The 14,456-nt window shown below is 46.1% G+C and overlaps 1 protein-coding gene across 2 annotated transcripts in view; it reads left to right on the plus strand.

Annotated features, from left to right (window-relative positions):
- RPL24 (ribosomal protein L24) overlaps window positions 1-14,456 on the plus strand; it is a 145,266-nt gene that overhangs the window by 127,302 nt on the left and 3,508 nt on the right. The window contains exons 1-5 of one of the 2 annotated variants that reach the window (XM_068268449.1): window positions 2,088-2,155; window positions 2,301-2,376; window positions 10,617-10,727; window positions 11,577-11,713; window positions 11,905-11,962. In XM_068268449.1, the coding sequence (XP_068124550.1) occupies window positions 2,151-2,155; window positions 2,301-2,376; window positions 10,617-10,727; window positions 11,577-11,713; window positions 11,905-11,962 (387 nt within the window). In that variant the 5' untranslated portion in view covers window positions 2,088-2,150. Of the gene's footprint in view, window positions 1-2,087; window positions 2,156-2,300; window positions 2,377-10,616; window positions 10,728-11,576; window positions 11,714-11,904; window positions 11,963-14,456 lie in introns of those variants that run through there. The other variant, XM_068268450.1, reaches the window with a different exon arrangement.

Consider the following 14,456-nt stretch of genomic DNA (forward strand, 5'->3'; position numbering starts at 1 on the left):
AACCATAGAGAAAGGACGCGAAGTGACGAGAGGAGGAAAGTGCAGCGACAAGAGGCAAGCCCGGCGAGGAGTCCACGCAGGGACGGGGCTATGTAATTTACAGCGCCCCTTGCCGCGGACACTGACATTTCTCTCTTGGGGGGTGAGATCTGCAATTTTGTCTGCGTCCCCAGGCAGACCCCTCGACAGGTGCTGATGTACCCAGAGGGGTCTGTGGACACCAGGTTGAGAAACACTGTGCTATCATGAAGATCAATGATGTGCTGATAAAGGAGAGATTTTAAAGAAGCAAATCACCCCTGCTTGTGCAACAAGAAACTGACTGATAGATCTTTTTTGGCTCGTATTTATGATCTGCTAGTTTGATGTAAAGCAAATCTGTAATGTAGAAAACAAAATTCTGATATTTGCCTATGGAAAGGGAAAGTTCTGGATCCTATTGAGCCTTCCCTGTACCCTCTTGGTCCCCTCGTTCAAGGGTTGTCCCCCGATGAAGTTATGCTGCCACTGGGAGCACGAGTGCGTCCAAAGCCTTCTGAGAGTCTTCAAAGGTGTAGTCGATCAGCTGCTTGAATACGTTGAACGTAGGTGACAGCGATGGAATGAGAGGACCAAAAGGGGAAAGGGAAGTCTCAGTAGGATCAAGAGCCTTACCTATTCATAGGTAAGTATCAGATTTTTATTTATTTTTTGCTTAAAGGAATCATCAGGCAAATATATTGCAAATTTACTTATCTGGGCCTTTCTCCAGCCCCTCGCAGCTGTCTGTCCCACAGCGAGAGCTCCATTCGAAGCTGCCGGCCCGGGGTCCCCGCACGGTGCAGAGGATGACCTCGAGATCGTCCTTATTGCGCCTGCTTGAAGTGCCACCGTTAATCAAGCCTGCGTTGTCAGCAGCGTACTGCGCAGGCGCAGAACTACTGAGACAGACAGCTGCGAGGGGCTGGAGAAAGCCCCAGGTAAGTAAATAAGATCTGCAATATATTTGCCTGACTATTCCTTTAAGGCCTTTTTAACAGTGGGACGGTGCGTTTGATGCGACATTAAAGTCGCACAACGTGCCCCTAACGCAGCGCATGTAGGTTATAAAAGTGGACGTTATATTTTGTACTACGTTATGTGTCTTTTGGTGCGCCGTTTTCATTGCATACTGATGGAATGAAAATGGCGCATGCGCTACATTTAAAAAAAAAAAAACATTACTGAGCATGTGCAACACAAAACGCAGCAAATGTATTGCTAAACCCACAGAATGCAGTACTTTCTAAATATTGCTACACGTTACACACAACGCAAGGTGTGCACTGTGAATGTCGCACAGACTTTGTATTGCTGTGCGTTAGTCTGCGTTGGAACATTTTCTAACGTGCGACTTTAACGTCGCACTGTGAAAGAGGCCTAAAGGGACACTTAACCCAGGAATAAAAAAAAATGTTTTACTTGTCTGGGGCTTCCACCAGTCCCCTGCAGCCATCCTGTGCCCATGCAGTCACTCACAAAGCCTCCTGTCCCCCGCCACTAGCTAGTTTTGTTTTCAGGCCCTGATAGGGGGTCGGTGGGCTTTCTGCGCCTGCACAGGCCTGGCCACGCATATCCTTCTTCATGTTCCCGTCCTCAGCGTCCTGCACAGGCGTATGACATTATTGTGGACGGGAACGCAAAGAGAAAATAATCATGGCCAGGCGGAGGCTTCGTGAGTGACTGCTAGGGCAACATTTGCTAGTTGCTACTAGCTGCACCAAGTGATGTAACACAGTCACTTGTACATACAACATGGCCTGTGCTGAGCACTTCAGGGCATGGGGTACTAGGTTATGTTTTAAAACATTTTTCAGACAAGCCTAGTATGAGGTAAAATGTTCAGGTGCATCATTAGAAGATCACAATACAAAACCCTCCAACTTAGAACATAACCCGAAATACACCTTTCATTTCAGACCAGTTATTCACTTTATAGTTGTAGTTTATATTCATTTATCTTCATCATTAAAAACGATACAGGATCCAAACTCTAGTGACACTACAACCATCGCTCCAGGCAGCCAGCAGTGAATGTGTTACAGCGTTTGTGGCTCCGCCCCTAACAGGAACTCTTCATATAGTACATTACCCAGAATCCTCTCTTTCTCTTCGCCATCTTTGCCGGCGCCATGAAGTAAGCTTAATTTTAGCGTACAGAATGGTTTGCAGAGAATCTGCTGTCATCCTCTGTCCCTGGCAGCTCCTCCGCTCCGATAACATGAGGGGCCGGCGCCGCGGCTCTCCTGCTTCGCTCACTGCTTCTCATTTTCTCGTTGTAGGGTCGAGCTGTGCAGCTTCAGCGGCTACAAGATCTACCCGGGCCACGGGCGGCGGTACGCCAGGACTGACGGGAAGGTAAGGGGATCGTGTGTCTGTGTGTGACAGGAAGGTATGACCGGTGTGTGTGCGCGCGGCTGCCTGCCAGCCAGCAGCTGTTTGTATGGTGGTGTGTAGGCCTTTCCTGCTGCGGAGGGTCTACAGCTCTCAGCACAGTCCAGTCCGGATGATGTGGTCTGGTCACGTAAATATTAGATGTGAACAGTGGCTTTATGTAGTCTCTATTCTGTGTGCAGAGATTTTGAAACCTTGGTTGTACTACTTTGTTTCCCTGTTCGTTGTGAGCTGTATAGAGAATGTCCTGCTTGCAATTAGTGCTTAAAGGACTTCCGAGGCGAAATCACTAACCTTTTTTACTCACCTGGGGCTTCTTCCAGTCCCTCACAGCCATCCTCGGCGTCCCTGCTGGTCTGCTGCAATGATGGTGACATGTTGCGGGGTCTGCTCTTCTGTGCCTGACCGTGCGTCCATGTCATCTGGCTCTTACTGTGCAGTATGTGCCAGATGGTGTGGACGCATGGGCACAGGTGCCGAAGAGCCGATCCTGCCGGTGGTCACCATCATTAAAGGCAGCCAGTGGGAACACAGAGGAGGGCTGCAGTGAGGGGCTGGAAGAAGCCCCAGGTCAGTAAATAGTTTAGTGATTTTGCCTCGAAGTCCTTTAATTTCGGCAGTGAGAGGGGAAAAGACAGGCACTAAATGCGGGCAGAGAGGTCCTGGGTTTCACCGGGTTATGTACTCCATGTTGCAGCGTGCTACTCAGAGATAAACAGTGATCATGTGAAGTAAAGAAAGTCGAGGCACTGCTGCAGTAAAAAAGAGAGGTACCTTTAATCCACGGTGTTCGGACACAGCGGGGTATACAGTGGGGGTGAGGGGATGCCTGACAGCTGTTTCGCTAAGAAAGCTTCTTCAGAGGCAAAATGTAAGGAACAATTAGACCCAAGTGATGTCCAGCATTAAGTAGCCTCACTTACCACCTCTCGGTAGTTCGCAACGCCCCCAGGATCGCGGACACGGCGTCCCGGCATATAGGCTCCGCCCCCGGAAGTGACGTACACTCTGCTTCAACCTATCGGGAAGCGGCAAGTCTCCCTGCTTCCTGTGTGTCGTCATGAGCCGGGTTATGCGTCACAGCCTGCCCGTTCGCCGGCCAAATCCCAGGTTCTGGTTGCTATAGTGATCATCAGCCATAGCTGTAAACATACAAGGGGACACAACCGTCAGAGTATTCAAACAAAGAAGACACACATTACAAATAGGACCATTATTAGCCACAGAGCTGCTACGAAAATAAAGATCAATAAATATATAAGGATAGAGTGTTAATATTAGTACTTAGAAAGAAAGCAAAGGTCTTAATTTAAAATCCAAAAATTTGGACAGAGGCTCAGTCAATGAGCCCCTGGCTGACACAATCGGGCGTCCCGGAGGACAAAGCGGGTCCTTGTGGACCTTGGGGAGAAAATACCAAACAGGCTTCCTAGGGTACTCTGGTAGCAAACCCTCCCCCATTCGTTTGGTAATGAGTCCCTTTTCCACTCCCTGTCTCAAAAGGCTTTGCAGGATAGTCCTGTGTTGTGGTATGGGATTGGTTCTCAATTTGGCATAAAAACCATCCGATCCTTCCAATTGTCTAAGAGCTTCCTTGACATAAAACTCCCTAGACATCACAACAAGGTTTCCCCCCTTGTCAGCCTTTTTCAGGACTATTTGCTGGTTATCTCTAAGCCATTCTAAGGCAGCTCTCTCTTCCTTGGTTATATTCGGATCGGTCTCTGGATATATAAGAGCCTGAATGTCCTGAAGGACCCTTCGGTTGAGAATGTCCACTGGTGATCCGGGTGCTGACCTAAACTCCTTGGTAGATTTACAAGGGCGAAACTCCTCATTAGGCAAGGCCATTACATCCACCTGCATTTCAGTTTCAGGGTTGCTCTCAGTCCATAGTTGTTCTAAATCACGTAGAACTTCCTGATCTCGACTATTATTCAGATTGTGGGCAAAGAAGCCAAGGTTGCTAATGGTCGTATGGCTATTTAAACGAATCTCTTCAGTTGGCATTTCATTCTTCCCCTCCTGCCATAGTGCGATGTTCAACCTACGTATGGTTTTATACCAATCTACCTCAAAGTTGAATTTGTTGAAACTGCAAGTGAGGGAATAGTTGAGGCCTTTCTTAAGAAGCGATTCACTACCCGTTGGTAGTTGTACCCCAGATAAGTTGATAATTTGGAGGTTTTTGTCAGTCTCAGCCTTTTGGAGATGCTCTATCTCCTCTTGCGTTTTCCCCTCCCATAGGTCCCCCTCCCCCATGTAACTCTTTTGTTCGGGGTTCTGGTGGAACCTGGTCCTTCCTCCTCGTCCTCTTCTGATGGCTCTTCTAAAGGGACCTCGACACATCTTTTCTTTGGAGGGGTTTTCAAGGCAGATTTTGGTTTGGCCTTTGGTTGGGGTTTAGCTTGTTGTTTAGGTTTGCCTCGGCCCTCCTCTGGGCTTGAGTCGCTTCCTGAATCTGTAGTCCAGTAACCTTTGTTATCAAGTGATGGTTTTCTCCTTTTAAACCTGGATCTTCTGTTAGGTTGTCCCCAATCAAATACTTTACCCTCCTTGAAGTCCTGACGATCTCGTCTAAACTTGCCAAGTTTCCTCTGTTTGATATCGTCTTGTATCGGTACCAACCGATTTTCTATTTTTTCCTCAACTTTGGTTATATGGTCAGCAGAAGTAAGTTTCAAGAGCTCTTGTTTGCATAAGGTGATTTCAGCCACCGTACTGTTGTTCTCTTAAGGACAATGGACTGCAGTCTTAAGGCATGCTGTAAATGCTCCTCATCCCATTCCTTCATAAATTCGGCATCATTCCTATACTCGCTTGCCTCCCTATAATTTCGAAAGCCTCTGGATGCTATCGCCTTAGATTCGTAGCGTTTAAGAGTGGCTACAGTCCAAAAAAGTTTAACTTCTTTGTCAGACAGGCGGTTGAGATCTTGCTCAATGACCTTCACCCCCACTGTTTTGCTGGAAGTGGAGCTGGACCCGCTCGCTGTGTCAGTGAAAAATGTCTCCCAATCTGACCTACCAGCTTGGAGGCGTTTCAATTCAGCAACAGTGTCCACAGACGTGCCTGGAGCCTCAACAAACGGTTCCTCTGCCTCTTGCATCTGTGCACTGAGACAACAATGTAGATACGGCAGTGAGAGGGGAAAAGACAGGCACTAAATGCGGGCAGAGAGGTCCTGGGTTTCACCGGGTTATGTACTCCATGTTGCAGCGTGCTACTCAGAGATAAACAGTGATCATGTGAAGTAAAGAAAGTCGAGGCACTGCTGCAGTAAAAAAGAGAGGTACCTTTAATCCACGGTGTTCGGACACAGCGGGGTATACAGTGGGGGTGAGGGGATGCCTGACAGCTGTTTCGCTAAGAAAGCTTCTTCAGAGGCAAAATGTAAGGAACAATTAGACCCAAGTGATGTCCAGCATTAAGTAGCCTCACTTACCACCTCTCGGTAGTTCGCAATGCCCCCAGGATCGCGGACACGGCGTCCCGGCATATAGGCTCCGCCCCCGGAAGTGACGTACACTCTGCTTCAACCTATCGGGAAGCGGCAAGTCTCCCTGCTTCCTGTGTGTCGTCATGAGCCGGGTTATGCGTCACAGCCTGCCCGTTCGCCGGCCAAATCCCAGGTTCTGGTTGCTATAGTGATCATCAGCCATAGCTGTAAACATACAAGGGGACACAACCGTCAGAGTATTCAAACAAAGAAGACACACATTACAAATAGGACCATTATTAGCCACAGAGCTGCTACGAAAATAAAGATCAATAAATATATAAGGATAGAGTGTTAATATTAGTACTTAGAAAGAAAGCAATGGAGCTCATTCCTTTCATTAAGCCCAATAGGGCCACAAGCTCCAGTTTCAGATAACAGGTAAAAGCGCATATCTTGGCACTAAATTTATTAAGTTTGATCAATTTTTGCATTGCCGATCTAAAATACGGTGTATGCGATAGTCTGCTCATGCAACAGATTCTATATAGGTCAGACTACCCGCATGATATGTACCAGATTCCAGGAGCACGTCAACTCTGTTTTGACAGGCGTAGGTGCTGGCAGATTTATTAAACACATGCGGGAATGCCATAATGGGAATACCACCTCACTGCAGTTTATGGGTTTAAAGCAGGTTCCCATTCCACATAGGGGAGGCAATCATGAGCAGGTTCTGCTCCAGAATGAAGCCAGATTAATATCTGAAACTGGAGCTTGTGGCCCTATTGGGCTTAATGAAAGGAATGAGCTCCATTGCTTTCTTTCTAAGTACTAATATTAACACTCTATCCTTATATATTTATTGATCTTTATTTTCGTAGCAGCTCTGTGGCTAATAATGGTCCTTTTTGTAATGTGTGTCTTCTTTGTTTGAATACTCTGACGGTTGTGTCCCCTTGTATGTTTACAGCTATGGCTGATGATCACTATAGCAACCAGAACCTGGGATTTGGCCGGCGAACGGGCAGGCTGTGACGCATAACCCGGCTCATGACGACACACAGGAAGCAGGGAGACTTGCCGCTTCCCGATAGGTTGAAGCAGAGTGTACGTCACTTCCGGGGGCGGAGCCTATATGCCGGGACGCCGTGTCCGCGATCCTGGGGGCGTTGCGAACTACCGAGAGGTGGTAAGTGAGGCTACTTAATGCTGGACATCACTTGGGTCTAATTGTTCCTTACATTTTGCCTCTGAAGAAGCTTTCTTAGCGAAACAGCTGTCAGGCATCCCCTCACCCCCACTGTATACCCCGCTGTGTCCGAACACCGTGGATTAAAGGTACCTCTCTTTTTTACTGCAGCAGTGCCTCGACTTTCTTTACTTCACACGAAGTCCTTTAATTTGTTTTATCTTTCTGTGTATCTAAACTGAAGCTTGGGTACATAATCACACACTTGCCTAAAGGCGCGTATACATGCCATATTTTTACAAACGACTGGTCCGTCAGACCATCCTGTGGGGCGGTTATTCTGCCGACAGTAGCACACGAGTACAGGCTGTCGGCAGACTGATAAGACTGTTTTTGGCGCATCCGTCAAAAACCGTCTCATCAGTCTGTCGACAGCCTGTACTCGTGTGCTACTGTCGACAGAACGACCACCCCGCGAGAGGGGCTGTTGGACCCGTTGTTTGTAAAAATATGGCTCGTGTATGCGCCTTAAGAAGCCTCTGGATCCTAATGAGGCTGTCCTCTGCTCCCTGCCACCAAAGTTGGACACTCCATAGATTACTGACAATGGCTTGTCCGGGAAGCAGGGGTGCTGCTCCTTTTCAATCGCAAGTATGCCTGTGCAGTTTTGTTCTGCTGACTCATGGGTTACTGCACATGCCCCGTCCCAGCTGCATCGCCCTGCTGAGACCAGTAGTGTTTTGCACGTGCATAGTTTATACAGACTTGTAATAGCACTTGCGCATAATACTCCTGGCCACAGGAGTGTGATTGAGGTGTGTGGCCCAGAACACCACAAGCTCAGTAGCACCTGGGTCACGGGACTTTAATTTGGCTACAGCAGCACAATGGTCAGACCAAGACGACACAAGGATTTTCTTGTCCTGCCTTGGGATGCTTTGAGGCCTTGTTCACACGCAATTGCTTGCCAAATCGATTTTGTGAGTGTTTTGCATTTTTCCTATACCTTCCATTGAGGCAAATCGCCTCAAAAATGTCCCAAGCACCGCTTTTCTAAGCGGATCGCTAACTAACCGTTAAGATATGAACTTGATATGATCTTAGAGAATCATTGCACAAACTGTTTCAGGGCGATTTTGAAAATCGCCTGCGCTTACATTTTTACAAAAACATGCCTATAATGTGAACAAAGCCTAAAGCAGTGTTCTCCAACCCTGTCATCATGGCCCACTAAAAGTGTTTGTCAAAATAAATAGTGGTAAAGGGATGTTTGCTTTAACCCCTTCAGTACCAGCTAATCACAGCATTGAATCGCCGTTCACACCAAACACCTGTCGCCTCAGAGCGGGTCATGAGCAGATTTCATTGGCTCAGTGATCAATGTAAGACAATGAGATCAGTACACATTGATGACTGGGTCAGGAGCCACTGAAATAGGCTTCTGACCAGCTTGCGGAGCTCTGCTGTCATACCGACGGCAGGGTGAGTGAAATCTACGCCCCGGAAGGAATAACAGCATCCAAACAGGATGTGGATTTCAATCTCCGCTTCCCAAAAGCGGTTTAGGAAGGCTTGTAATTGGTGAGGGTTTTTTTTTTTTGGGGGGGGGGGGGGGGGGGGGGGAGCACAGTGGCGTAGTGGTTAGCTCTCTCGCCTTGCAGCGCTGGGTCCCTGGTTCGAATCCCAGCCAGGGCACTATCTGCAAAGAGTTTGTATGTTCTCTCCGTGTCTGCGTGGGTTTCCTCCCACATTCCAAAAACCTACGGATAAGTTGATTGGCTCCCCCTAAAATTGGCCCTAGACTACAGTACTTACATAATATAGACATATGGCAATGGTAGGGATTAGATTGTGAGCTCCTTTGAGGGACAGTTAGTGACAAGATATATATATATATATATATATATATATATATATATATATATATATATATATATATATATATATATATATATATATATATATATATATATATATATATATATATATATATATATATATATATATATATATATATATATATATTGTACAGCGCTGCGTAATATGTCGGCGCTATATAAATACTAAAAAATAATAATTAATAATATGGGGGCTGCGGCTCCCTAGCCCTATGCAGGCTTTTATTTTGTATGTCACTGTGCCCTACAGTACGCCAGCGCAAAGTGGCTGCAGCGATCCCCGGCTGCTGCAATTTAGATCAAGAGATGGACATATGACTATGGTAGAGATTAGAGTGCAGGACAGTTAAGTGACAAGACAATATATACTCTGTGCAGTGCTGCCGAAGATGATGGTGCTATATAAATACTAAATAGATATAGTCCATTAATGTGATTACATCTCCCAGCTGGGGAGATGAATAAAGCCTAATACACACATCCAATTTTTAGATTGGCAAATCACTGACCAATTTTCCACCTCCATGTAGCGTGAGGCTGAGAACACATTTGGCAAACAGATTTTGAATACTCTGAACACATTGAGTAGGTAAGCTCTCATAGTACATTAAAGTGGTAAAATTGTATATGTGTACCAGGCATTATGCTGGGCATACACAGCGCGATACTGCGATGGTATCGAGCCTGCGGCTCGATGCGTGCACGCGGATCGGGCCCCGCCGGCGCTCCTTATCAGCCGCTCTATTCCCCGTCAGCGGGGATCGAGTGGGGTCATCGGACCTGCTGACTATTATCAGCTCCTGGCATCAGCTGCTCGATACACAGTACAGAAACGTACCGTGTATCCCCAGCATTAGTGTCATAGGTTGCTGCTACAATTGGTGTAGTGGGCCTGTTTGGTAGTGATGAAGAAAATGCCTCCTGCCATGCAAATTCCATTCAGCCTGGAATTAAAAGCAATTGAGACTTGCAAGGCAGCAGCTGTAAGGGCCCTTCCACACTGAATTACTAGTTTGAGCATGCATTAAGCGACAATGATTCACAAAAAAAGGAGTTTTCTCAAATGGGAGATTGCAAAGCAAGTTGCGTTGCACCGCATTTGCTATGTGATTTGCATGTTTTTCTGTTCATTTAACCTGGTCACAAACGCAGGAAAAATGCAACAGACACTGCGTTTGTTATTGGGTATAAATCTGATTGTGGGGTACTGCGATTACTATGAGAATCACAATGTCCTTGTGATCGATCAGCAAAACGCATACGCTTCAAAAATCGAATTGACGCGTATGCCGTGCTAGAAGCCCAAGTCATTTTTCTGCCAGCTTTTATTTCCGCCCTGGGTCAGTTACATGCTAGAATACTTTGCTTATCAATATTACTTGGTAATCTGCAGGTTATGTAGCAGAATTCACCAACCCTGTCCTCAAGGCCCACCAACAGTACATGTTTTGGAGGACACCACAAACATTCCCAGTGAAGTAATAAGTGTCTCACCAGAGCTAATTAACGACCTCTGTGTTTTTTTTTTTGTTTTTTTTTAACATGCACTGTTGGTGGTCCCTGAGGACAGGGTTGGGGAACACTGAAGAGGATGCCTTCCTTATTTTTGAAATTTGGTTGTTTTCTATTTAGTATTAGAAACCTGTATGCTGAACTATATTTTGTTTTGTTTTAGGTATTTCAATTCTTAAATGCAAAATGCGAGTCTGCATTCCTTTCCAAGAGGAACCCCCGTCAAATCAACTGGACTGTTCTGTACAGACGAAAACACAAGAAGGGGCAGTCTGTACGTATCAAAGTTATTTGTACTGTGTGATAATTGCTACATCATAAGTGCAAATGAATGCTGTTGCTGGTTTGACTATAGACTGCAGTTATTGTGGAGATGGTCCGCTTGTATGCAAGCAACAGACATGTTCTGAAAAATTATTTACCTTGGCTGGATATTGGATAGCAGAACTGATCTTTTAGACCAGGTGTCAGGAATCTTTTTGGCTGAGAGCCATAAACGCCACATTTAAAAATGCATTTCCGTGAGAGCCATTCAATATATTTCAAACTGGCACAGTGCGCATGCGCAGCAGAAGGCTCATGTCCCTGTTGCCATGGTGATGTGTATACAGTTGATCCCCTGGGCAGCAGTAGTGTCAGACATGTATTCAGCTTCTCTTGGGTTTCAGCAACCTCCGCAATTTCCCAGACAGGGGGAATACTAACAGCTTGTACAATTAGCTAGCTGATTGCAGGTTGATTCACTTTGTAGGACGGGATCCCCGCACTTTGGCCCAATAGGCTGTCTGTCAAGTAACAGGCAGCCTATTGGGCCAATCAAAGTGTGGGGTTCTCGTTCTACAAAGTCACTGGACCTAACAGGGTCCAAAGTGGGACAATTGGAGCAGCTGTTCCTTTTGGTGGGAGTGCAAGTAAGTTAGTAGCGCATGCTACAGCAGTTAAGACTATTTATTAAGACTTGCATTTGTCATGTGACTGACATGACATCACTGTATGAGTAGGCCCTTTTCAGGTTTCTGTGTTTAGTGGACTGAGATAATATTGCAAACTTTATAAGGGTTTCTTTACACCCATCTTCCAGTTCTATCCATAAAAAATTGTTTGTTTGTTTTTTTTTTTCCAGGAAGAAATCCAGAAGAAACGTACCCGCCGTGCAGTCAAGTTCCAGAGGGCTATAACTGGTGCCTCTCTGGCTGAAATTATGGCCAAGAGGAATCAGAAGCCTGAAGTAAGAAAGGCCCAGCGGGAACAAGCCATCAGGCAAGTCATTTCTGGACCGTTGAACATAAATATGGCTTTGCATGCATATCCTTCATTTAGGACCAATATTTTATAGGCATTACAACCTTTCTCACCTTGAAGTGGTACACTAAGCAATTACTGTGACTGTTACTTTGAAAGCAGTTAAGTCAAGTGGCCAATGACCTAAATGAGTGCTCTTGAATTTTCAGGGCTGCCAAAGAGGCAAAAAAGGCTAAGCAGGCTACCAAAAAGACTGTTCCTGCCAAGGTAAGACTTCATTAATTGTTGAATTTTAAACCTTTTTCTAACTTGCGGAACCATTAATCAAGCAATTGTTCAGCACCCCCCCCCCCCCCCCCCCCCAATAGATTGCCTTAATACTTCTTAGATCAAGCATATATGTTTGAAACGCAGCCTGCGTTTTATATGCAACCCACATCTGTTGTTTTTAAGGGGGTTTTGGGAGGATATTGATTTGTGGATAATATTTGTGAGGGTTGGTGTTTTAAGATTTAATACAATAAAAGTGACTTGGTATACTCTAAGAGGCTGTATGACCGTTGTCAATTTGTTTAGTATATGCTATTGGAAAAGGTCAGCCCCTTCCCCTTATCCAAGTGGGAAATGAGCCCCAAGCGATCAAAACACTGCTTGTCTAGTTTTTATATTTTTTTTTTTTATTTGAGCCAGTGTCCACTTGCATGACATCACGACATGGCTTCTAGTGCACAAGCATGCGAATGTCGCTTAGCGCCACGCAGCAACAAACGTAGAATGGTCGCTGATGTGAAAAATCGTGAATTTACATGTAAAATGCAGAATTACTTTTCTCCTATGCTCCTGCCACATACTGTAGTTAGTGAAAAGCTGGCCGACCTTACAGGTTTTGGACTAGTCAATCTCCTAATGGGGGATTCTGGGTATTGCTTTCTTTACGAAAGAATACTCTGGAAAAAATCTATACAAAAGTCAGGCATCTTCCCTACTTATTTGCACACTATTCTGGCAGTTGGACAGAGTAACTGCAGTTCAGTAACTGGCTTTGTAAATAAGAAAATCCTCCATAAGGGCCTGTTTCCACTACATGCAGATTGGATGCAGAAAAACTGACTTTAATGAATGCCTATGGGGAAAATCTGCATCAGAAAGATCATGTTTAGTGGAAACAGGCCCATAGGCATTCATTGGAGTCATTTTTCTGTATCCATTCTGCGTGTAGTGGAAACAGGCCCTAAGGCTTTGTTCCCACTTGAGCGGAGAATGGGCATTTTTGGTTTCCGTTCTCCTCTCATCGCTAAACTGACGGTGAGTGGCTCCTATTTTGTAAATGGGAGCCGTTCATATTTGTCAGCGTGCAATGGATCCGTGGGGTCTGTTGCAGTAAGCGGGCCACACTTCTGTGCAGTGCCCAATTAACCCCTGGGCAGGTCGGATGAGTTTCCCCTGTTGCCTATATCCCTATTGCTTGGGAGAACTGGTCTGTTGCATCCTATGGAGAGACCCATGCTTCTGCCAGGCTGAGTAGTACAGAGGGATAGAGTAGCAGCGATTGGCGGTGGGACACCTGAGTGGTGTTTTTTTGCTAAGCGGACATGGTTGCTGCCATATTTTTTTTTTTCTTTCCTTCTAAACAATGCCAGTTACCTGGCAGCCTTCTGATCATCTGTCTCTAATACTTTTAGCCATAGACCCTGAACAAACATGCTGCAGATCTAGGGTATCTGACAAGATTAGCTGCATGCTTGTTTGGTGTGATACAGACACTACTACAGCCAAATAGATCAGCAGGACTGCCAAGCAACTGGTGTTGTTTTAAAGGAAATAAATATGGCATCCTCCATATTCCTCTCACTTAAGTTGTCCTTTAAACTAAGCCAGAAACAGGATAATTAAAGATTTGATAATTACCCAGGGCTTCCTCCAGCCCCATAAGCACGTCTGGAGTTGCTCGATGTCCTCCTGAGGTGTGCTGCTCAGTTGCATCAGTTGGGGTCTTCTGTGCATGTGTTCCCCCGACTGATGTCTCTGGCACACTTTAACCACTTAACGACCAGCTAACGCCGATAGGCAGCCGCTGGTCGTTTGTGGTTTTACATGGAAACGGCTTCTCATTGTAGCGGCCGTTCCATGTCAGTTCACGGAGGGCCCGTGGAGCGAGAGGTAGGGAGGGAGGTATCGCGGTGCGGAGGGGGGCTTCGAGGAGCATCCCCCGCTCGGCCACACGGAGCGGCGGCGATCAGAACCCCTCAGCAGGTCATCCCCTAGTGGGGAAAAAAAGGTGGGGGGGGGGGGGGTCTTATCGCCCTGCCTTTTACACGATCTGTGCTGCGAGCTGGAGAGCCCACGCTGCACAGATCATTCAAAACAGCCCTGGTCATTAAGTGGTTAAGATCAGGGCAGAGGAATATGCTGCTGACTTCACTTCTGAGTGTTGCCTCTGGTCTGCAGCTCTGCTGCTTATCTGCTATGCCTGTGAGAGGTCACCAAAATGAGATAAACCTGTGGTAATCAGTTGGGGGAGGGATAAAGGACATGTACCACCTACAGCAAAATTTTCAATCAGTTATTGTAATTTTGGAGCCTCCAACATTTTTATATCACACCTACTCAATTTGCCTTGTTGTAGGGGAGTGAAGCAGAGTTGGACAAAAAGTTCATGACCTTGAAAGTCCAGGTTCATTGGATTGTTTGTCCGCCTTCAAAAGGGCACTTTTCCACTAGCTGCGATTTTTGCCAAAAACGCAACGTTTACTGGTTCTTA

This window comes from Hyperolius riggenbachi, chromosome 2 (genome assembly GCF_040937935.1).
Source record: "Hyperolius riggenbachi isolate aHypRig1 chromosome 2, aHypRig1.pri, whole genome shotgun sequence".
Taxonomy (NCBI): domain Eukaryota; kingdom Metazoa; phylum Chordata; class Amphibia; order Anura; family Hyperoliidae; genus Hyperolius; species Hyperolius riggenbachi.